Raw genomic sequence first — 26400 nt, 5'->3', positions numbered from 1 at the left:
TCAATATTTCCCATCGATCGGTACCCATCACTCTGAGTATAAGCGACAATAAAAAATATGTAAAAAAATTGTAAAAACCAGTCTTTTACTAAATGAACTAAAAAGTAGAAAATAAAAAATGTTTTTAAAACACCACTACTAAATTAAACACTAAAAAGTAAAAAATAATTTTAGGCCGGTATCTCAGAAAGGATTTGACAACAAGCTTCACGTGAAAGTCATAGCTTTACATTAAAAATTTATTGTTTTTGCCAATCTTTTATATGCGTGATGGATGCCCTAAAGAGTGGGGTGCTCATGACAAAGCACCTCTTTAGGGCATCCATCACGCATGTAAAAAATTAACAAAAAGATCAAATTTTTAATTTGAAGCTATGACTTTCACATAATCTTGCATATCACCATCAAAGCTTGTTGTCAAATTCATTCAGAGATACCGGCCTAAAATTATTTTTTACCTTTCAGTGCGTTTAACTAAAAAGTGGTGTTTTAAAAATATTTTTACATTTCTTTTATTTTCTACTTTTTAGTCTTCATAAGATTATACTTTACAGCTGCGCTAGCGCACAGGTTAGAGCAATCTTTCAAAGTTTTCATGCCTCCAGTTTCCAATACCGCAGACAGCTTTAAACGTTTGTACATCCTAAAATATTACTGTATATACTCATATACACTTGACTGGAGCAAGATGGAGAAATTGGGGTTTTTTGCCTTTCATTTTTGCCATGATCTAGACGTGCGCACAGCAATTTGTTTCTGGATTCAGTACATCCTGCTCTCACACGGGCTATGTCTGATGAATCATCAGACATAAATATTGAATATAACGGTTATATGAAATTTGAATTATTGCCTCAGCCGTAGAAAAAAATACTTTCGTTCAATTTAATCAATTGAAACGACAATATCACAAACGTGGATAATTCTTGAGGCTAGACGCCTGCACTTCCGGAGGTGGCTCTGTCAGTTGCACTCAATCCATCTTCATTGAGGTACTTGGTCCGTCCCCCCAGGGGTTGTTCACACCTATCTTGATGTCTTTTTGAATGAGCCATCAATCTGTCACCTAATTCGCGTCCTACTCCATCAGTTGCTGGGGGAAGAGGTGGTTTTGGTTTATCCATATTTCCTTTAGTTTCTTTTATGGGATCTATTATCGGTCGGAAGCGTTTTTTAAACAAAGCAACTTCTTCGGCTAAACCTATCAAGTAAGCCGCATGTTTACGTTTAAAATCGTTATTTAATTTAGCAATTGCAACCATTTTTTTCTCCTTCATATGCACATTAGAATTAAACATAAAAATAAAATTCAAAGTAATAGTTCATTCACGAATACGTTCAACGCTGCAAAATAAGCACCGATATTGCCTTGTTTTTCTTTGATTATATCATCGAAAATCATTATTGAATGCGGTTTAACAGCTTCCGATTGTGGAACTTCATGATTTTCAGAATATTCATAGTAACCGAGTTCTGGATTTAACATCATCAAGTTTGATAGCATTCTACGCAGAGGTTGGTGAAAGGATTTTGAAAAAACGTACGAGTTCTAAAAACGTGCTCGGTTTAGTTGAACTAAAAGATTAAAAACATTATTTGTTTTACCGCAGTTTGATGGGCCGCATACAATACATCTAATAGCGTTTGGTAAGAGGGATCCATGCCTACTTCGTTTTTTGAATCCGTAACCCATCATTGCATTCACGATGGGGAACTTTGTTTTCTGTTGTACTTCCTTCATCATGCATCTTTTATGAAATTTTTAATATTGAAACCATTAACATATGTATTTAGATAAAAAACACATACGCGACTAAACTATTGATTGATATATGTATTCTACAGGTGTAATACAAATGAGAATGAAATAACCTATTAATACAACTAAAACAATCAATTGAAACATTATTTATGAATCTATATAGAAATAAATAAAGTGATTATCAATAAACTATTAATCTTATGTTGTAGTTATGTTTATTGTAATTGAAAGAATTGAAAGCAAATAATAAGGACATTTTGCTAAATTATTTTCAAATTCCTCAACAAAATCTTTTTATTATCTAAGTATTCATATAATGCTATGTCAATAGCTACTATATCAGTAGTAGCTATAATATAGTAAGCTATAATATTATAGTAGTATAATAGTTACTATATCCAAGAGTAACATTAATATTAAGAGTTATTTATACGCGTAATTCATCGCATCAATAATGAGCAAAAAACTCATTAAAATCATCAATAAATTTAATAATTTAAGATTTTATTGGTTTATTCCTAACCAGGAATAAGTAACTTAAAATATATGTCTGCTTGTGGACATATTTGTTATCTCTTTTATGAATGATTAAAAATCTAAATCAATAAACTACTGATCTTTTCCCGACGTTGATATGATTACATCAACTTAACTAATTGGAAGTAAATGATAAGGATGTTTTGGCAAATCAGCATAAAGTTCATCAGGTTCAATATAAAATTCATTTATTACAACAAAATCGCAAAAACTATCCATTTTTTATATGCGATGTATCCCAATGAAAATATTTTTCAATATCATTCGCAAAGTTTTCAATGCGATTTTTAATTTCCCGTTTTATTGGTTTGTTAGATGAGTAAAATGAATATTTGATATTCATATTTTTTTGAAGGTTAAATTCAGATTATTTACTGCTATCAAATAGCTCCTTATTATTATCATCTATATAAATACAGAAAAGATTTAATAATGTATTTGTTTTAATTTGTATTCACAATGATTTTAGCAATAAAAAATTGGTGTTAAATAACATCACTCAAATCTATCCATGAATTGTAACTTTTATTGAATCCTACCAATTTAACATACACCTTGTTTCCTTTTCCTTAGAGTATTTTCTGAATTTAATATGCATCTTTGTCTTTAGTCTTTTATAGTTCGTGTTGATAAAAACGTCCTTTTATGAGTTTATTTCTACTATCAATTAATTCATATGTAACCGGTCGAGATTCAGCGTGCACCGTATGTATTTTAAACATTTGATTCGCCCAATCTGGTAAATAACCTTTTTCGAATACTTTTTTATGTTTGTTTATGCGAACATTAAATTTAATTTTTACAACACTCTTTTTTCTATCGTATTTTTGTTTACATTTGCAAGCACTTGCGATTCGTTCGTCTTATTTACATTTTTCGGTATAAATTTTGTGGCTGAAAGCACAATATTGTTATACTCTTCAAGTAGAGCTTGTAACATATCAATCCACTTGCAGCTTTCCTGTTCTGTAAATTTAGTCCAAGTTTTCGTTTTTAGGGTTCTATTGAAGCGTTCAGTTACCGCAGGTTTTTCATCTGAATATGTGGAATAATGATTTATGTTGCATTGTTACAATAGAGCTTTCACTTGTAGATTATAAAATTCCTTGCCTGCTCCGTTTAAAATGTTTCATCTTATGCTTTTCAAATATTGGTTGCAAAGTGGACGCGACCTCTTTACCCGTCTTATTCTTTAACGGTTAGAGTACGCGAATTTAATAAGACCATCGATAGCAGTCAAAATATATTAATAGATCTTACTGGTTCGAGAATAAGGTATCATTTTGACTATATCTGCTTGCACAAGGTCATTAGACACTTTAATTCGGTATTTCTAATAAGTCTAGCCAGCTTGTGTAATTTTTTCCCTAAATCGGCTTTGATAGATACTCCCGTTCTAAAAATAGAAAAATAACATAAATAATAACGTAATAAAATAAATAATAATGTTAATTACATTAATCCGACTCGCCTTCACGTTCTTCCTTTGCTGTTCTTGTAGATTTAAAATCTTTAAAAGCAACATTAAAAAATCTTACACTATTTGGATCTTTTAATTTTTTATAAGGAATTTTAAAATTGGGATATCTTTTTTTAGTTTATTCAATACATGATCTATATTTTTATATTGAACACGAATAGCATAATATTTATACTCTTCATTATCTATATTTTTACCCAAAATTATAATCCAATTATCACATTCATCGAGTGGAACAAGTGTAGATAACTATGGTGTGGTCATGGTTTTAATTTTTTTTACATTACATTTTAATTCGTTAATTTGCAATTTTTAAATTTTCATCTACAATTTTATCATTTTCGATTAGCATTTCTTCTTGCTTATTTTCTATATATCGCAACTTCGAATCCTGCTGAATATTATCGTTTTGATATGACTTAAAATCTTTGATGAAAAAATCTTTATAATTTTATTACATCGAACATACACACTTAGGGATATCCAAGATGCTACTGCTAGTATTAAATTATCAAAAACGTACGTTGCTGTTATAATTTGGCAATTACCACTCGTAACTTACGACATTATTTCATCGGCCGGACTTCCGGCCGATAAGATATATTGTAATAACAATTTAGATTGTTTATTTTCATTCCCATGTTTAAATTGTTTCCCACCATCATGACATAATTTTGTTGCTTTGAAAAAACCCGTACGTCTATCAATTATAAGCTTAAAATCACCAAAGATATCATACGAATAGTTGTCATTAATCTGGTCATAACACACACCTATTAAACTCATTTGTAAGTCTATAATAAAACGATAAATTTTATCAACAATAAAATGTTGATTTTATATATTTTTACTTTTATATATAGAATCATAAAAATGTCTAATATCTTCGATAAATTGAATAGTTTCAATTTTACAATTAATATAAGTGAAATGGTCTACAATAGGCTATATAGAATTGAAAAAGAGGAGTTTACAAAGACAAAAAATGGTGATTCAATTGAATTTTCCGGAAATATATTTACCTCAAAGATTTAATGCTCTTATGAATCAGATTTCAAAGAAATTAATCAACCAACAGATCTACATATAATTTATAAATGTTTGGAAAACTGTCTTATGGACATAATTATCATGATGTAGAGTTTATACGCGGTATTGATGTTACAAATTAAGTCGTATACAATTTAGAGATGTAATGTATTTGTCATTTTGAAATAAATGTAGATTTAGAACTCCATCGCGTAATTGTGTTGTAGTTGAAAAAAATAAAATACGATCTAATTGTAGTTATTAAGGTTTGAACCATTTGAATCAAGTTTATATAAACTATTTTGATGGTCAAAATTCCAGGTATCAAATGTTTCCACAGTCGGCATCGGCTTTTATCCCGTCAAAAGCCGCAGTCGGGATTCCAGCATCGGCTTTTTTTTATAAAATTAGTTTAACTCTTCTGATGGTTTATTTTCAACCGTGAGACTAAACTAAGCTAATAGACTAGATGAAGAAGGCTGATTTTTTTTCTTCTTTTCACCATATATTCATCGATATCTTTTGACCATAAGGAAGTGTATCTATAAGGTTTTCTAATATGAATCTTTTATTATTGTATGGAGAGTGAGCTTTTTTACACTGATCAATCGAGTAAATTTCATGATTAAAAGTACGTATTAATTTCGATGGGGAATATAAAATGTTTCTATTGAATAAACAATCTTTATACATTTCATGATTTAAAACTTTCAAATTATAATCTTTATCGAATATATGAGAACCATTTTTAATCCCCTAAGGTATCTTTTTTTGTTGTAAATAATAGTCGGTCGCACCCGAAAATAACGAACACATTTTAGCTCTTAACGCAAAAAATTCATAGATTGGTTGACCCTTAATTTCGTTTTTTAAACGACCTATATCATATTTACTCGATGCGTAAACATTTCGATTTCTTTCATTCAAATGTTTGTTATCCTTCCAAATTTATCAAAATGTTCAACTTTTGTTGGTACAATTGAGTATAATAGCGAAACTGTATCTGTCAGAAGCTTTATGTTTTCATGAACGTATGTAGATAAAAAATGATTGTAATGATAATCAAGCATGATTAATTTTGCTAAATCTGTTACTGTTAAACCCACACATATGAGTTTATTTTAGTATTTATTTTTTTCACCCTTGATATTCCAACTACATCCTTTCCGTAAATGTAATAATGTTTAACTCTTGGACTAGGTTTTAATTTTTTAAACTTGGATTCGTCATTGATCAAACGCATATCGATTCGCTTTCTTACATTTTCAAAAGTTTTTCCGCATACACTGTTGATTAATATTTTAAAAAATGTTTCAATCTTATCTTTAGTACCAACCCACTCATGAAAATTTTTCTAAACGTAATCTTTCAACCATGGATATTGATTAAAACGGCTCTATGTATTTTCAACAACATCATAGAAGATATAATTAAACATATAATTTTACCGTTCTATAATGTAGCTTATCTTCCAAAGTACACAATTATTTTTTTACATGCTACTCGTTTTTTATCAGATGCAAACGGAGAAATCATACTATTGGGAATGGATTTTTTCTCTAGCGCGAGTAGATAATCTTTATGCGATTCGTGTAAGTGTTTAGGGTATGCTAAATCGACTTTTAAATAAAAGCCGTTTTCGCATCATCTTTCCCATCGTTTAGACGGTTTACGAAAAAAATATTCAATTTCATCTTCATCACACCATCTGAATCCATCTAGAAGCAACGGTTCAATCATACATTTCCCATAAAGGGATCTAACAACATAATATTTAATTAATTTTATTGTTTGAAATACATATCGGGATCTGTAACGAGTTCCGATTGCACCTTTGTAGCCTTGAGGGCTGAAAACCACGATAAATGTGAAGACACATAATTATACGGTTCTGAATAGTTTGTTTCAATCATTTTTTTACGAAAACTCTCAAACTCATCAGCCAACAACATGACATCCAATTTCATATGGAAATAGTGGTATTCATCGAGCGTCTTAATTTTAAATCGATTACAAACGTTTTACGCATGCATGTAATCTGATTCAGAGATGTTTTGTTTCTTTAAATTATCATAAAACGCTTCGATGGGCGGCAGTTGTGTTTCATGAAAAAGAGTTGCCGATTTAATATGTGTATATGGATAAAAATATCTTTACGTTAAATCAACAACTTTAATATATCTATTTTTTTATTTTATTATCGTTATCATTTTTTTATAACGCTTTGAAAATGTGAATAAGTTGTTTTAAAGCATATATATGATACGTGACCGTCTGTCAATTTACGACAACTATGAAATAAACGTTGCACTAGTTCATTAAGGCTATAAGATAGAAATTAATATGAGTCTATAAATCGATACGACATTTTATTCTTGAGTGTTATAGATATAAGCTTTTCATTATTTTTTGCTAACAGAATCCTATATTAGGGTCAGACGGTAGAGTCAAAGGTCAACGATATAAAGAATGATTGACAGCGGACGTCATGTTACAAGAAACGGGATTCCCCATGATGTCATCAGCGGTCTATATAATAAAATACAATAGGTAAAACCTCATGGAGCATCTCAAGCATATGTTTTACGACGAATTTTTCACTAAATCAACTGTTTCAACATGTATATTTAACGTGAACACACATTCATTATTGAAAGCAACCGTTCTTTAATATATTCGAATAAATCCATGAAAAAACACGTCCAGATTCAATCGTCAATTTTTTTAGTTGGTTCTTTGCTGGATTTTTGGACGCATCTTAAACCCGTGTTTTCCTGTATATTTTGCAGTAAATCCACTCTTTCAGCATGTAAATTTAACTGAAAAGAGGGAATAATCTTGGAAAACATACGTTGAGGTTCTGCCTCAACTTGGACTCAAGGAGTCCTCAAGGACTCAAAGACTCAAGGAGTGACGATTGAAGCTGGACATATTATGCTACTAATTATTCCATTAATTTCAAGTTTTTTGGTGTTTTGGACTCAGCACCCTTTTTTAATTTAACACGTAACTAAAAGTAACGATAGATTACTTTCCTGGGCACTCGTTTAATTTTTCTTTTGTTATTTAATTAATTTAATTGTATGTGTTATTTGCATTTTTACTTGAATGAAATTTTTAGACCGTTAAATATTTTAAACAATATATTTTTTTTTTAAATTTCTGAAACATGGTTACAGCTGATATAATAAATAAATTATTATAAAAGTGAAAATCCACCTTACCAGCAAATTAAATGTGTCTCCAGATTTTCCAGTCCTAAGACCATCGTCAGGAAAATAAAAAAAAAATATTATAAAATAAAGTCAAAAAATTAAAATGATTAAGCAGTAATGACCGTTTGCTAGTTCAGCTACTAGAAATCAATCATGACTGCTTAATCATTTGATTTTAATTTGCTTAGTTTTTTACTTTATTTTATTCTCCTGACGATGATTTAACTACTGAAAGGTCTAGAGAAACACAACTAATTTGCTGGTAAGGTGGATTTTCATTTTTTTAATAATATAGACAACATACAAAAATATAATTATCATTTTTGTGCATAATACATAATGAGCCTAAGCTGTGTGCTTAATGGTAAATAAAAATTATAAAATTTCCTAAGTTTGGTTTATTCTCACCTTTGTTTTCAGATGTACTTTACGTTTGAAACCCACCACTACAATGGACAAATTTTTTACGGACTTACTTCCAACGTTAAGTACAAATGAAAAAGATTCGTTGAAAAAACTTTATAATTCCTACGTTCAGTTTGAACTACGGTTTTCATATATATGTAAATTTGTTAGCCCTGTAAGTATACACTTATTCAAATATACATATGTAGCGTTTAAAAACGGAAAAGCTGGAAATATAAGTATTTAAGAAAATAAAAATATGAAATATGAACTATTTGTTTCTATGGCGCATTTGCAACACGAATATGTATATAACTATATATATATTTATATGCGCGTGATTGAAATATATATATATATAAGACGAGAAACTTATACAACTTTCTCACTACCGACATCTTGGCCTTCGACAAACTGCTACTTAGGAGAAAATTGAAGTATAACATTGAAATATGTGAGGATGCATGTAAAGAAGATTTATGTATAAAAATCATTCTAAGTAGATAAGAAGTGCCGGTTCTGGGACAAGCGTCTTCACTGACGTCACCCCCTCTGACGTCATACCCCTTCGTCATCGATGACGTCAACCCCTCCCGCCAATCAACACCGCAAAAAAAAAATTTCACGGGGGAAAAACAATTTCGTGGTAAAAAATTCAAGTGACTACCACGTGATCCAAAAAATGGCGGGTAAAAAGCTCGCTTGCTGGCATCATCATCAACATTGTTTTTGTTTGTGAAGTTATCTCTATCACTCTCTCTCACTCTCTCTCTCTCTCTTAATGATAAGGTTAACGGTTTTATGTAAAAGCCCACCAAATCCTACCGGTACTACTTGACGATTCTGGCACAAAATCAAGGTCACCAGACAGCGTGGCGTCATGACGTCATAATCAGGGAATCCCCCTGTGACATCATCACCGGAATCCCCTGTGAAGTTACTTGGCGGTTCTGGCACAAAATCAAGGTCACCAGACAGCGTGGCGCCATGACGTCATAATCAGGGAATCCCACTGTGACGTCATCATCGGAATACCCCTCTGACGTCATCACCCCTCCACCGTCATAACCCCTCCACCGTCATCTTCCCGTTAGCATCATCTCCCTCACCCCTCTAGCATCACAAAAACCTAAATTATCATAACCTAACCTTATCCAACCAAAACAAATTGGCGGGTAAAAATGGGAGAAAAAAGCATGCTCGGTACATGTGCTCGCTTGCTGGGGCTGGAAAATCTGCTTACGGTATACGTGCTCACTTACTGACATGAAAAACCGGAGATTAGCCAAAAAATCATGAAAAAAGCCTGAGAAAAACTTGAAAAAGCCTAAGAAAACTTGAAAAAGCCTGAGAAAAGCCTGAAAAGTTTCAGCGTTGTAGGTTGCATCTCTGCTCCTTGTACTAACATTGACAAATGTTTGTTTGTGCATATGACCGAAACATATTTCGTTTTGACACTCATTGAAAAACCAGAAATTAGTCGAAAAAAGTCTGAGAAAAACTTAAAAAAGCCTGAAAAACTCATGTGTAGGGGTTGCATACCTGCTCCGGTATGAAATTTCAATGTAAATATTGAAAGCAGTTTGTTAAAACGATTTGTGTTATTTTCTTTTCTCAAAATTTAACATCGAATGAGGATTATCAGTTGTTTGTATAAAAAAGTTGAAGGTGAATAAATAAAAAACACATAGGTAATTGAATAATATTTATTTTCAAGATAATATAAATACATTATAATAATAGAAACTTAATAATTTAGATTTTATTTTTAGGATATACGCGGTATTTGCTAATGAATTCGATGAACTGTTTTAAAATTATATTATTGTAACACAATAGTCCGAAAAGTTCGTGATCTATCTTTCCGAATTTAATCGTTTTTTTTAAGAATTCATTATATTCGTAGTAGTTTCCGTTCTTGAAAAAATAAAGTAAACCGTTGTTGAAACGTACCACTCCATCTATGTCTGCCGGTATTCAGGGGAACAGATTAGAAAGAAGATCCGTTCAAACTGTATTAAAAAAACATCGTCTATCTCTAACACGTAGTCTTCGTTGTAGATGAGATACGTTTTTCCTGTATACGTATTCATGATCCCGTTGATCTTACAAGGTTGAGCGATGTTAAAGTAAGAACACACATTTTTCGGATATCCCTCGTTCAGTTGCTGTGTATGGAGGTTGAACATGTACAACTGACGGTCTGCAATAACCACCATATCTCCATTCGGTCGCTGGTACATTGCGTCCACCCTTTCGAATGTGCTCGAAAGAAATTTCAATCGTTCGTTGATGATCAGCGGTCTGTAGTAGCTTTTAGTTTCATGTTTACCGGCTTCAGAGATATCTATTATCCACAATTGATTTTTGTAGGTGACGTAGAGTTTGCCGTTGACCAGCAGATACTGAATATTATCATCATCCGCTTCTTTAATTGCGCATACGTCAGTGACAGAAGGGTTAGGAAAAGGCGTAGTTGACGTAGTTAGGTCGACGTAGTTGTTTCACTGCTGGCGTAAAGGGATTGTACGGCTAATATGTCGTCTTCGCTTAAGTTCGCGCGTCCGTTCAAGTATGGGTACATAAGCGTATTCTTACTATAAGAGTGCCGAAAACTCAAGGCGTGTCCGATCTCATGCATCAACGTATTGAGTAGACTTGTTTTACCAAGCGAGTTTTAAATAACGCTTGAAATTTGTAATTAGTTATTTTTGCAGCAGTTCTGCTTAAGTAGAATTTTGAAATGTTTGATTTTACAAATAGCTACTTCTGCTAGTTGCAAATAATAAAATAAACTTGTACAAAATATTTAAGGTTGATTAAAAAATACCGTCCTTCAATAATAAAAAAACATTAAGAGTTCGATAGCTAATTAGTAATGAATGGTTCAAAATTCATAATAGTCCAATTTTTGTTGTGATCAAGTTCAATAGCTACGAAAGTTTTTATGTTAAGCGCAACACATTCTTGACGCAAAAATTTCTAACCTCAATCAGAACCATTTGGTTCACATTAATTTCATTTTGTACACAGCCACAGCCTGTTAGATTTGATCATTCCATCAGTTTCTTTGTGTTTTTTCCATATATTCCACTAGTACACTTTTGTAGAATTGGAAATAAAGACACTTTAGAAGGTTTTGAAACCCTTAAACTCGTATTTAGGTTAAGAATATTTTTCACGAACGATAAAAATATTTTAATGATTTTCAAATTTCTGTAATTTTGTGATTAAATTATTGTATGGAGACGATTAAAAAAAAACAAAAAACAATTTTAAGCTTAGAGTTTCTAGTATTGATTCCGTTCAGAAGCTTAAATTCTTAGTTGCTTTAATTATTTGAGAAGTGTAGTAGTAGTTATTTATTTTCTTTTACTGAGACAAAAGAGGAAACAACCTGATAAAAGTAGCAGTGAAAGTTATAGCGGAGGAGAAGAAAAATCGAAACAAAATAATGGTGAAAAATCAACTGGATCTTCTCTACCATCGGGTTCTGGTGTACAGTATCAAACATATTTTGATAACAATGCAGGTCACCGACTTGGACCTTCGTTAAGTATGATCTCATCTCAAATAGTGGGAGTTTTAAAAAAACTTTCGTCACCAACTACAAGTTATGACTATGCTACGGGTGCCGTGCAATTAAATTACACATGACCCACCTTTGGTGTTTTTGAAGACTTGATGAAACTCAAACTTGACGCTGGTGACCACATTTTAAAAGAGAACAAAAAGTCACTATGGATTCAAAATGAAATAATCAGCCTATGTGGCGACGTCATTGCAGACGACATCACTACTGACATAAATAAAGCATGTGCTACAGTATCCCGCCAGACAGGAGCACCGGCATATTAGGGAAAGAGCAAATCTCCATTGAGGTTAAATTTTTGACGATGAAAAGATGAAGGTTCGTCAAGAATTTCTAGTTTATGTAGAGTTGACTGATACAATGCAAACTCTGTATCATCTGCAATTAACATCTTTGTCAAAAAGGTAGGCCTTGATCGAGAAAAGTGCATTGGACAAGGATACGATAGGTGTTCCAGTATGCAGGGAAGGATGGCAGTGTCCACCAGATAATTACTCCAGAAAAGAATATGACAGCATTATAATTTTTCTGAGCTAGTCACCAACTGAACTTTGTTGTAAACAGCTCAAATGAAATAAAAGTGATACAACATGCGGCCTCCACATTAAAAGAAATAATACGATTCTTTGGAGAATCAGCCCTTCATCGAAAATGCATACCAAATATACCAATGCTCTGTAAAATCCGTTGCTCTCAAAGTGCAAATTGCTATGGCGCTTGAAAAACTGACAATAGATGATAACAGTGTAACGAAAAAAGCGGTTTTCAAGTGCATTATGCAGCTACAAAATCAGAAATTCATTGTTACTGTGTCATACCAAAATATTTGGAACTACTGCAACCGATGGTACATGCTCTTCAGCTAACAAATATGGACTTACTTCAATGTGAAAATCACAAAAAATTGACATCATAACTTCATCATGAAAATATATCGTGGAAATGCGGTTGCTGAAAGTAAAATGTGATAGCAGAGACTGAAACAATCGCTGAGCCTATTTCAACAGATTTCAATATGCCACGAGTCATAAATCAGCAGAAACATCATCCTGCTGACTCCACCAGCATAGACTCCTGACGGGTTTTGTAGAAGATCACTAATTATTCCTTACACGGATTCATTGATAATGTCTCTGGAAGAGCGTTTTTCTGAGGAGAATTTGCCCCCATTTTCATTCCTTACATTGCACCCTCATATAATGCTTGATATGATATATGAGGATTTGTAAAAAAAACTACAAGATTTGTAGTTACTACAATTTTAATGAATTCCTTGGTGGAGCTGTACTTTAGTACAGCCAATGGAAAGGAAAAAATGTGAAAATTCCGAACTGAAGGAGGTAGTACTAGCTGCAGTAGTTAAAGAAACCCAATTGTTCTACCCATCCATAGAATGGACGCTACTTATCTCACTTCGACAACATTTACTATCGAAAGATCCTTCAGCACCTTACACAGGAAAGAAACTTGGTTACAGCAAACAATGCCAAAAACTGGCCTTGTGTGTCTTTACGTGATGAGTGTGCATAAAAAAGTGTTCTGGAAGCTAAAAATAAATGTGAGAAAGAAATTTTGTCAGGATTAATACAGAAATCTCGTAGGGTAGTGCTGAATTATGATTTAGATAGGTTCGAATAGCATTCCAATTATTACTTTTGCCGTTTAAAATGTTCAAATAAAACCATTTTTTAACAAAAAACATTTTCACATTTACCCCCCTGGAAAAAATCCTGGCTACTGCCTATGCTATTATGCAACAGGACTTGCCATCTAGTTCCCAGAGGTTTATTTTTTTATAAACAAAGTAATAGTGTTACATGTTTTGTAAACAGTGGTGACATTTTTGTGCATTTTAAGTATTAATATGTAAGAATGAGGATGCCTTGAAAAGATTCGTGTATTAAATGAGATAGACAATAGTTTAACAAGTTACTAACTAAATCTAATTTCATGGTAGTGTCAGAGTAATATTTTAAACCCTTATTTAATAAGAACAAATTTTATTCCTTTTAATCTCAAATATCAAAGTACTGACTACTCTTTTATAGTACTAATTCTAGTTTGATTATATTTTCTTTGATAACTTTATCTCGCAATTGTATTTAATAAACATACTGCTACATTTAGAGTTTTCTTAAGTAGTTTATATTCAGTTTATGTAGTTCTAAATGTTTAAAATTCAAGTAAAGGTTCTAAAATTCTTCATGAAGCCCAAACCAGTCCTCAGCTGATTCTGTAGTATCTAAAAACAAAACATATATATGAAGTGGTCAAAACATTAAATAAATAATGCATAATTAACTTAATAAATGGAAAAATATATATCGCTAATGGGCTGTTTCTATCCTGATAAATATACCTCAATTTCCTGAAGAAATTAAAATATATGGATACGGATTGAAGAGTGCCTTAAAGATCTTTGGATGAACTTGTATCAGGGTCAACGTGAGGATTTTGTCCCTTATCTACTACCCACTATTTTCTTATTTGTGATCATTTCTCAATGCAGTGTTCAGCCAGATGCCTGTTGGATCCATACCGAGGACACTTTGAGAATCAGCTTGAGTTGATATATCCTGGTTTTTTTGGGATTTGATCAGTACATCTTTGACTATGGATCTATCCATGACTCTTTAACATACTTTGTAGTTGTACTATCTCAAACTAGGACTATAGGGTCCATAATTAAACACACATTACAAATATAGTGTGTTTGTGTGTGTGTGTGTTTGTGTGTTTGTGTGTCTGTGTGTATGTGTATATGTGTGTGTGTGTGTGTGTGTGTGTGTGTGTGTGTGTGTGTGTGTGTGTGTGTGTGTGTGTGTGTGTGTGTGTGTGTGTGTGTGTGTGTGTGTGTGTGTGTATTTTATAAACACAACTTTGTTGTATGCAGTCATGAATTATTACATCAAATGCACCTATTGTTTAAAGAATGTATTTATTTATTTTATTAATTCCCATGACCATTAATTTTTTTAGGTGCCTTATTTAATATCTTAATTTATGTTTATGTAAATATCCATTCATTATTTATTTCTAATATATAAAATTATTCAGTTGCAGACCTTTGTAAATAAAAATATTTTACAATACAAAATATTAAACTTCACCGTCAATGGTTATCAGTTAAAAAAATTTAAATTTTCACCTCAATGTATTGGTCTTACGTACTGTTTGAAACATCTAAATACTAAAGAATATGTAAGTTTTGAGATATCTGATTAGCCTTCTCTTATGATTAATAGCATTATAACAAAATTTTTTCTTGTAATGATTTACATTTTATATTTTGTGTAAAAAAGTTTAAAAAAGACTTCCCTTTTAGAAAACTGTTTTATTTAAGTAGTATAACCTACATGTGAAAATGGTCACTGTTATTCAAAAAGGAAATACAAAATTTTTTTATTATCCCTATAATTTTTATATTTCTCTATCCTGATGTATAATTGTTCAGTCCAAAAATTTATTTGTTGAATAAAGTTATAAAGATACTGTAACATTTTAGCTAAAACCTGCAGCTGCTGTAATTCTTTATTTTATTTTATAAAAATTATTTACTTTGTGAAAAAACCATTATTAAATTTTAAGATTGCTAATTTCCAAGCTTTAGTCATATTTCAAATTGACCAGACTGTTTTACCACTTGACTGTGACCAATCAACCTACCAGGAAATTTGTCCTTCAGAAATTTATGAATAGTTATACTCGATGTGGCAGTGGTGGCATCCAAATTGCTGGAATATATGTTGTAAATGTTGTAGATGAGGAAAGGCAAAATTTTCCAGTATATCGAGGTATATGTTCATAAAGGAATAATGAAGTAATCTCACCAGTGTCACTTGTCACATATTAATTTTCAAACTGTCCTGATGTGCTCAGCATTGAAATGGGGGTTTTCTGAACCGCACAATCTGATGTTTTATTTACCTTTAAAAGTGAATGAAAAGTAGCCTCATAAGAACGACTTATTTCATTAAGATAATAGTCATCATCAAACATATCAAGCAGAATTCTTACGATTAATCCTCTCTTCTAGTGTGATAGGTGGCACTACTTTACAAGAACAAATTTTAAAAGGTTCCTTAAAACATTATGAATAATTGAACAAGAAATGTTTAGTTCAGGTGCTGCTTGTCATGTTGACTTGAGCAAACTATATAAGTTCTTAAATAATAATAAAATAATAAGTACTTGTTATACTAATTCAGCATTATTCCCATGTAACCTTTAATGTGATCACCAGTTTCCAATGCTATTCACAAGCCATGATTGTGGTGATCTTTAAATCTCGTTTTGTAGTTATGTTGAACCACAGGGTCCTATTCTTTAAAAAACCAATCAAAACATTTTCAAATTTTTCGTAATCCATTGTCATTCGATAGACATTGATGAAAATTTAGCAGCATATTCATTAGAATTCGATCAGTACAGTTTAGTACTTTTTCATTCCTCCATTTATGTGGTATTACAATAAAATTATTGATTTTATTTGTAACTATTCAGTATTGTAATAAAATGTATTACAATAAAATAAAATGTAAATTACTCACAATATTGATACCAATTTATCTATGTGGTATGAATTATTAATAAACGCTGGGAAAAGAGACAACTCCTGCAGTTCTTCAAAACTCTTATGGGAAACAAAAGTAACAAAACCAGTTGCATTAGTCAGTATGCTGGGAAGGATGAAAACAGCATGTCGTAGTGAATTGATGAATTTAATTCAAAGATCTCATTAATGAATTTGAAAAGAAAAGTAGACGTAGCAACTTAATATTTAAAAGGCTTACTATAACATGAACGATGCTACTTATATATCTGCTGTGCACAATTCCAGTCAAAAATTTTAAGAGGCTTTTGATATCCATGTGCATGATTTAGGAGCTGCTAAAATAACAGACAGTATACCTCACATATGCAATTTAGACAATGATTTGAACTATTCAAATAATAATTAAATAACCCATAATGACTTTTATCCAGATACATGACAAGAAGGTCTTTCTTGTTGAACATGCAGGAAGAGATTACCAAATTATAGCTCTAAGAGAAAGTATTGATAACGGATCGTTTAGTATGTTTTTTGTCAGTGATTGTTTAGCAGTGAATAAAACAGTGTTTGCTTGATCAGTAAATTAAAACAGCAGTTACGTGATAAGAATAGTGCTGATAAGTCATAACGAATGCTAGGGTATACAGTAAGGGAGGTTTTAAAGGGGATACTGAAGAGAACTGAAAGTGGTGGTGGAAAAAGGAATTAACTATTCAATGAAGGTCAACTGGAAGATGACGAGGAAGGAAGTATAAATATTCAATGATAGGATTTAATATTACGGTGTACTTTTTCTATTACTTGCCTAAAAGTTAAAGATTATATTCAGTTTTTAAATTGTTGAAGATTTTATACTCACTGATACATGTGTAACAGAATGTTGTAGAGTGGTTTCTGCAGTGTTTTTAAGAAAATAACACTTTGTAAGAGCCAGCATATTAGAAATCACATGTACTATAGAGTGCAAAAAGGTATTTTTAATAAATTATAAATAGGGATATGTTTTTCCTGATTATTTTTTGTCTTACTTTTAAATGTGATAGTAAATTTTAATGAATTAAAATGAATAACTATAAATATTATGTTTTATCAACCTGGTTTAGGTAATCACCAACTGAAAGTCAGATAAAGATGGAAAGGAAATACATGTAGGTACATATAATGTAGAAACATTTTTTCAAAAAAAGAAGTTAAATAACTTTAAAAGAGAGATGAACTTAAAATAGAAGTAATGGACTCCAGTAAATAAAGTGAAATGAGAAAGGATGAAGTTAGTAGAAGATGATGTTACAATTCAGGAAGTAAAAAGGTAGAAGTGATGTAGGAATAATTCTAAATAAAAGAAATAGCAGTGTACTAGGATAGTTTTTACTAATGATGGAAATTGCTGTCAGAAAGAGAATAAACCCAGGAAACTGCTTTCAACAAAATTTTATATGCCAACTAATCAATATGAAGATGGTACAATTGAAATACTGTATTAAGAGAAAGAGAAAATTATGGAAGAGTAAAATAAACATTGTTGTAGAATAATAATATTGAAATTGATGTTGTAGGGCACTCAAACGTACTTTGGAGGGATGAACAAGTGAAAGGAAACAACTGAGAACATGAAATGAAAGTGGAGGAAGGATAATAAATACTACAAAATATAGTAGTAATAATGCTAATAATATAGGCTAGTAAAAAACTACAAAGGAAGGCTGGAGATTTCGAAATCTCGAACTTCTTTTGTAGTTTTTTTAGAAATCTGCTGGAGAAGAAAACAGATAAAAAATTGACTATTTATTTGCAGAACAGAAATTGAGAAATGTAATGAATCAGATATGTAGACTGCCAAGTGCCTTTATTGATAGCGATCATAACAGTGCGTTCAAAAAGTCACTCTATAGTATAAAACAGCAATTATCTGAAAAGTTTTCAGATACTTGCTGTTTCTTACTGCAATGCATTTCAAAATCTTATCGATAAATTTCGAACAACAGGCTGTGCTGAAGATGCTGATCAAAGTGGAAAACCACCTAAATTATCAAACAGATATTTCAGATGCTATTGCAGAACTTCCATCAAAACTAATGCGTAAGTTAACGAAGCAGCAAGATATCGGACTTGCTACCGCACGTAAAGGTGTAAGAAAAGAAGTGAAACTCTTTTCCTACAAAGTAATGTGTATTCAAGAACTGAAACCAACAGATCATGCCAATAGACTAAATTATTGTTAATGGTTTAAATGTTTTATTGACCAAAATTGCGTAGGTATACTGAAGGTTAGATTTTTTACAGAAAGAGTGGTTTCAACTAGGAGGATATATTAAATTACAAAATATACAACTGTGGTTGACTACTAACCTCTTATGAATTGCATGAACAATCTTTACATGATGCGAAAATTGGAGACTGTTGCGATGTGAACAGAATGCGCATTGTGAGTCCAATTGTTTTTGAAAATACAGTTGATAGTGGTATTATTGAGCTGTTTTAACAACCTTCATTAGTCAGTTAACAGAGGTGGAAATCATTCACGGCTATCCCAACAAGATAGTGCCACAGCTAACAGGTCAATGATTTTTTATGAAATATCATTGGTAAACAAACCACTTTGAGGGGTTTTTGGCCGGCACAATTGCCTAGTCTGACTCCCCACGTTACTTTCTATTAGGGCAGCAAAAATAGCAGTATCGCAACTAAAAACTGGAATAACAGCATACATACTAGACATTCCAGGACATCTGTTAGTTAAAGTGTATGAAAACAAACTGAAACATGTAGAATGTTGTAATAATGTTTGAAGAGGTCATTTTCAACACTTTTTATAAACTACTCCAGTTATTGTAATATCCATTTCTATAAAATATTGAAATAAACATGCAAAGTAATAATTAAGAAAGTTTCGTCATTACACTCCCATAATTCCAGTGCAAAGCAACTTTCCAAATGCACTGTACTTCTGGTAGTAGAAATAAAAGTACTATTGAAGCGAGTTAGTTAAAAGAGCTGAGAAATTAACTAAATGGAGAATGGAACAAATTGCATCAATTGGATAAGAGACAATTTGGTTTGTTCTGCATTTCTCCTGCCACCACACTCTTTGGTCGCCCAAACTTAAGACTGAATGTCTATGCCACAAACGGCTACTGAGCTTCGAAATGTTTAGTAACGAGAGTCTCAACTAGCTACTAGAGCTAAAAATGAAAGAAAATAGGCAATTAAAAAAAAACAGCAAGGTTGAAGAAGTTGAGATACTCTGCAGGAAATCGAATAATGAGTCAATAAGATTCAAAAAGCAAATGAGAAATGTCTTGCAGATGAATTATCACATAGAGAACATTTAGAAAGAAATGGATAATATGAACTATGTGTAAAAAAAAGGAAATGGATATACCTAAATGGTGGAAAAATATACAGTAGAATTGTACTGATCTAATAGAAGACCACATAATCATCCTGTAAAAGATCAAGTACATATGTAACAGGATGTAGCAGGAGCATCAATCACAGAATAAAAAGGTAATGAGGAGAGTGAACAAGTTTAGAATCTTAATTAGAATATGGACAAGCTTATTTCAGAATAGGAAACCTAATCGTCCAAGAGGTATCGCGAAGAGAAGGATTGACTAAAACATTGCTAGAAGGATCAGCAAAAGGTGAAAAGAAGAGAGTCCTATAAGATCAAGAATGATAAAAATTAAAAGATATTGGATCTACAAAGAACTATCATTTTTTGTTGTAAATGTAAAGCAAATGAATTATGCATGGTGCAAGGGCCATATATCAGACAAGTATGAAAATAATGATGATGATAAGTTGTGAAAATAATAATCTTTAATAATAGTACATCTGTTTAGCTCTCAAACTTAGCATTCCATTCAAGAACAGGTTAAAACAATCATTAATTTAATCCCTTTTATTTTTATGAATTCCCTTTATTCTGCTATATTTTGTTCATTTGTCATATTTGACAAACTTCCAACATACTTGATGTAATGATTTAACTTGGTGAAAAGTTCAAGTCATTTTTCAAATCAAAGGATTGTTTTTTTTTTTTTACATACTAGGTTCATACCTTACAGGTAGATGATTTCAACTTACATCACAGATTCAATTAACTCTCTCTTTCTCTTCTGTTTAGCTCCTGGAACCACCATAAGGTATTATTTCAGAGGATGATATATATGAATGTAAATGAAGTGTAGTTTGTACAGTCTCCATTCAGTCGACCATTCCTGAGATGTGTGGGTAATTGAAACCTAAGAACCAAAGAACACTGGTATCCATGATCTAGTATTCAAATCCATACAAAAGTAACTAAGTTTACTAGGATTTAGTTGTTAGAACTCTTGACTTTGAAATCAGTTGACTTGTGACAAGTTAACCACTAGACCACTAGACTAGGTGGGCTAGATTTAATTAACTACTCTTCATCACATTACTCATATATACATCTGATCTGTCTAAGGAGCATTAAAATACTTTCTCCATTGATTCTATGAATTTATAAAAAAAAAAAAATTATGTATGTATTTATTATTATACTCTAACTTTACATATAATCATTCAGCAATAGTATAAAAAATCATGAACGCTATGCTCTTTTATGTTGTATGTTTCTATCATTTGAAAAGCTGAAAAAGAAACAGTGCCGATGCAACATTTAAATTCACTGGTACTTCTATGCATACAAAAGTAAATATATCAGTTGTGTTTACAAAGATGAATCAGTACAAATAAATTGTATTTCTAACAGAATTTATTAAAAAATAAACAATTAGGCATTTTTAGATTAAGCAACAGTTGTAACAACAGACAAGCAATTAAAAGGCTTTTATTTGCACAAAGTATCTTTAGATATATTACAATAATGGTTTTAAAATGCTACATTAAAGTGAATGAAAATAAATAATTTTTTATAACATCCACTTTGGGCAAGGAATTTGTCCTCTAGTAGCCCCTTTAAATAACACCTGCATATCAGTGCTTTAGCGAACCCTTTTCCTTTTGTATGCTTTCATTGTACTTGCAGATATAATTTCTGACTTGTAATATTAGAAATATTTTTCAGTAATTTAAATGATGAAATTTTAAAAATTAACAACATTTAAAAATTTTTATTTCATCTGTACTTTTGTGAAAAATAAAATTTTTTGAGGGAGCTGTTTATCCTTGTAGCCCAAGTAAATGCTATTCTTAAAACACCAAAAAAAGAAGAAAATTAGGAAAAAAATTATAATTATATGGATATAAAAATAAAGACAGAAAAATATTTATTTCAAACTGAATAGTTTTGGATTTCTCAAACTTTAGTCCAGGAGAGTAATATTCCACAGCTTATAAATAGTAAACTTTATTGCTACTTTAACACCTACAGATTGTATAAGAAAAAGATTGAAGCAAAAAGATAAGGAAGTAATACCATCTTCAACATTACTTGCTACTTGCTTCATAATATTGACACTGTGAAAATCAACAGGAAATTCAAGGGGTATTGGGCATTTGGAATATAGAAATTAGTACAAAGATATGCAAGGTAATAGTTTTTACATACTGGAGCAATGTAAAAGGAATGCATATATTTGGATACAGACATTACAGAAAGTAGAAGACGGTTTAAGGGGCAAGAATACAAAAGGTGAGCCGTTTCAACCATTCTTTAAAAGAGTTGTTGGGGCACAGATATGTATAAATTTGGAACGTAGGTTCATATAAATAGTAAAGATAGAAGTAAGATACAAATGCCAAAATAAAATTTTAAAAAGTGTAACGGAAAACTTGCATCCAAATGACTGCTACATTGTTCTGTTTCAAATCATGATCCACATTGCTGACATAATCACAGTAGGAATAATTTTATAAATATTTCATAGAAACTGGTTCAGCATCCATAAAGTGGCAGCAATAAACAAAAATACAATGTGATTACATTTAACTCCGCAAGGAGTAATCGATTTAAAAGGGCAGAGCATTATTAATTACGTTATTATTTATTGATCTGAGACTATACAAGACAACACCACTTCATTTACATTCAATCATATCATCCTCATTCATTCTCTGAAATAATACCTTATGGTGGTTCCAGAGGCTAAACAGAAAAAGAAAGAATATTATAATGATTCTTACACTATATTCTCCAATGAAATTTCCAACTCCCAGCGATCAGAAAATAAATCCCACCCCTTTGAAAATTCTTAAAAACCTATAACATTAAAGGGAATGCAAATAGTTTATAAATGATCCTAGTCACATAAGAAGGTGCACTAAGTTACCTTACCATTATCGAATATGAAAAATCTGCAAAATACTCTAACAAGTTTCTGTCACTTGTATTTGATGATTCTATCATTTAAATTTTTTATAAGTATAGGTTCTATCAGTATCAAAAAGGTTAATGTACTGAATTGTTCCTTCACAAATGAATGATTATTACCTATTTTCCCATAAAAATCTCCCGGAAATTATAACTCTTAATTATGAACAATATAATTCATTAAATTGTACATTACTTAATTTTAAATGTGTTTTGTTTAATTTTAGGTTTCTAACTTAGAAGAATACTTTTTATACAAGTTTGGTAATACAGAAATTACTAACGAGGGTAGTTAATCCAGCTTCCTATAAAAATTTAAATAAATTAAAAGTATAATTATATAGCAAATTAAAATTTTATTGTTACAATAAATAAGAAATAGTAACAAAGAATGCTTTATTATCTATCCTTTAACTGTGTCCTCTTTTTTTTTACTTTTTATTTTAATTCTGAAGTAAAACAACAAAGGATCTAGAGAAATTTACAATGCAGTACTTCTCCCTTTACACAGACATCCAGCTGTCAGTGTAAAAGGAAAAGCATGATTATAGTTTCCCTGTACAGGAATATAACTTTAATTGACTTTGAAAACTTTGGGTACTCCTGGTATAAATATGTATCTTAATCTTTCTTTTGAATGTTTAATCTCTATATATATAAACATACATTATGTATAAACATACATTAACACCATTTTCTTGTTCAGAATGTATTAAATGGAATGGGTAAAATTAAGATCCATAAAGTTTTGTCAAAAACATTCTGATACTTTACCGCACAATGCTCCCTCTATGAATGATGAAACCTTGCCGATGGTGAGGGAGCTTGAGTGCTCAGTGATACAGGTAGTTGGACTGAAGTGAAACCATATTGGAGAAGTATCTGTTGAGACTAAGGAATAATTCCTGAAAGAGGGCAGCAGCTCTTTCAGTAATTGTAAAGGGTGCAGGTCAGGAGGCCTTAAATAGCATTATCAACATCACTCATCCTTCTGAGTACTACACAGCTGAAAGCAATGAAAAACTACAGCTGCTTTTTTTTCAAGAAAATTTAACTCTGCAATTTTCATATAACAAAGATGGAGGTGTCTTCCATGGTAAAATATTCTGGAGGTAAAGATATTGATTTGATTGGCATTTCCCCTGCCACTACCCCATTCCTTCACCCTAAAGCATAACACTGAATGTCTGTGCCACAAACGGTTACTAAAGTTCGAAACAGTTTAGCGACAAGTCTCCTAAATAGCTCCTATGACTTACCTAACAGTGTGAGCGGAGTAACCGCAGTGTAATACACCACCTTACCGTGTCCCAACCGCTCACTTGTCATATATTTACTAAAATGGGTAGGTGCACCCCGTCAACTACTAAAAATATATATGACATCCATAAATTAAAATTTACTTCGTCTAGACAGCAATTCGCTGCCACGCCCGGGTTGTTGAATACCAGCAAGTATCTGTCCACCATATTAAAGCGCTTGGAGTCCTAACTGGCTAGTGGTCAGCCATATATCTCAACGTTAGCTTCCCAAACCAGTGCCTTAGGTGTCTTTCCCTTAATTAAACTATTGATGTCGGTTGAACATAGCAACCGCATCAAGGAACTTCCAGACGTTCCGACAATGCGGGTCTCGCCACATTGACTCACCGCTTGTGAGTGGCCGATTTTCCCCTTGACCTCTAAGTTCCAGGGGGATCTTCTAGCTGCGGTTGTGAATTACCACGAACTATAAGGAGACAGTCATCGGCGAAAACCTGGGACGTGATCCCTTCTGGGAAAGTCAATCCCAGAAACCGGTCAAATACCAGGTTCCACAGCAAGGGACCGAGAACGGAATCCTGCGGGCTTCCCCTGGTGACGGATTTTTCCACAGCTAGATGCCCATCTTTAAACAGAGCCGTACGATTAGACAAATAGTAACGTACTACGACCTGCAGGGCTACGGGAGCATTGCGTTGTTCCAACTCATAGAAGTCAGAACAACACAAGGAAGGAATTGCTGCCTCTATGTCAATAAAGATTGCCAAAACATATTTACAGTCGACACTTTCCACCTCAGCAAGACCATTTATGATGCAATCCTCGGTGCCAACCCCTTTCATTAAGCCATACTGGCCTCGATTTAGAAAACAGTTCATATCGATGTCTTCCCAGAGCCGTTCCACAACCAGCCCTCTCAGCAGCTTACCGATAATCGGCAAGAGGCTGATGGGTCGATAACTAGTGACCTCACTAATCCTGATTTTAAGAGCACCCTCAGCAAAGGCACCTTCCAGCAAGCCGGAAAGCAGCCCCAGCTTAGGCATTCCGAGAACAGCCTGCTTAGCGGCTCTCTTATGACAGGCAGTGTAAATCAGTAGGTAGTGGATGCCAAAGGAAAGAATCACATGGGAATCGGGTGACCTTGGAAGCCACTGCAAACATGATCTGTCGTCGGATCCACGCCGACCGATCTAGTGGTCAGGGAAAAGTTACGTAATAATCTATCCCTGATAGAATTATATCAGTGATGGACCATCATCAATAAAAAAGTCGTTATTTATCTTAAAGGCCTTATCTTTATGCTGCATCATTTCAATTGCGAAGTTTGCATGTACAGTTTGCAATTTTTGAGTTTTTAAGCCTGTAACCCCAGTAAACGGTACAGACACATATGTACCGGGTGTACCCAGACACCCGGTTGTTTCAAACCGTTTATGCCATCGGTGAACGTTAATATCAATCCGAGGATTACAATTAAACTTTCTACGAAAAATGCTAAATTGTCGGTACAGATTTACATTTAGCAAACTGCGAAACAGAGAAGGCTTTTTGCCCAGGAGTCGTCATAATTGCTAATGGCACTGTCAAACGGAAAAATAAGGAATCACTCTACGGCCATGCGCGATATTAAAATTATCTTTTTAGTTGTTTGATTCTAACCTTCGATCGACATTGTACATCTCATACAAGAAATATTATAAATTAAAATCCCAAAATTCTTTTTCGTATATCTGAAATTGATATATCTATCAGCACAAGTGTAAAAATTAGTAATTTAATATTTATCGAAATTGCTTCAGTGAATTTGGGAACCATTATTTTTTGAGTAACATAAAAACTTTTACTTTCTTTATAACGTAGAAGTACAGTGCATTTTATATGAATATGATAATCGGGACAAATTTTGCACGTCCGTTTTATTTTACAGATATTGACGTTTTCTTGATCACCCCCTAAATTCAATTGGAAAATTTCGGAAAGATATGCCCGAATGAATTTCGGCCTGTTTTTTCTTGATATCTGCAGACTAGATAAACCGTTTCAAATAAAATTTGACGTGACTATTTTGTGTTACGTTATCAGATTTAGACGATCCATAAGACAACTTCCTGTAAAGCCCATTAGAGCTAGGAACAGAGGGGGTGGTGTAGTCACTGGGATCATCACAAGGAGAGCGGGTGTGAAGAAGACACCCACTTCTTCAACTGGGGTCATCCCAACCCCGTAGGGGAAGACAGCCGCCTAGTGACGATCTGG

At 32.4% G+C, this 26400-nt stretch overlaps 1 protein-coding gene across 17 annotated transcripts in view; it reads left to right on the top strand.

Moving 5' to 3' along the window:
• The window catches only part of LOC142333432 (uncharacterized), a 115822-nt gene extending 92556 nt beyond the window's left edge, over positions 1 to 23266 (top strand). For 15 of the 17 annotated variants that reach the window (XM_075380523.1, XM_075380513.1, XM_075380522.1 and 12 more), the window contains 3 exons: positions 8444 to 8603; positions 15078 to 15221; positions 23107 to 23265. In XM_075380523.1, the coding sequence (XP_075236638.1) occupies positions 8444 to 8603; positions 15078 to 15221; positions 23107 to 23175 (373 nt within the window). In that variant the 3' untranslated portion in view covers positions 23176 to 23265. Of the gene's footprint in view, positions 1 to 8443; positions 8604 to 15077; positions 15222 to 23106 lie in introns of all 17 variants that reach the window. The other 2 variants (XM_075380520.1, XM_075380521.1) reach the window with 2 other exon arrangements.
• Positions 23267 to 26400: the final 3134 nt, after the last annotated feature.

Source organism: Lycorma delicatula, chromosome 12, assembly GCF_047948215.1.
Source record: "Lycorma delicatula isolate Av1 chromosome 12, ASM4794821v1, whole genome shotgun sequence".
NCBI classification, from domain to species: Eukaryota; Metazoa; Arthropoda; class Insecta; order Hemiptera; family Fulgoridae; genus Lycorma; species Lycorma delicatula.
This window is presented reverse-complemented; position numbering and strand designations above follow the sequence as displayed.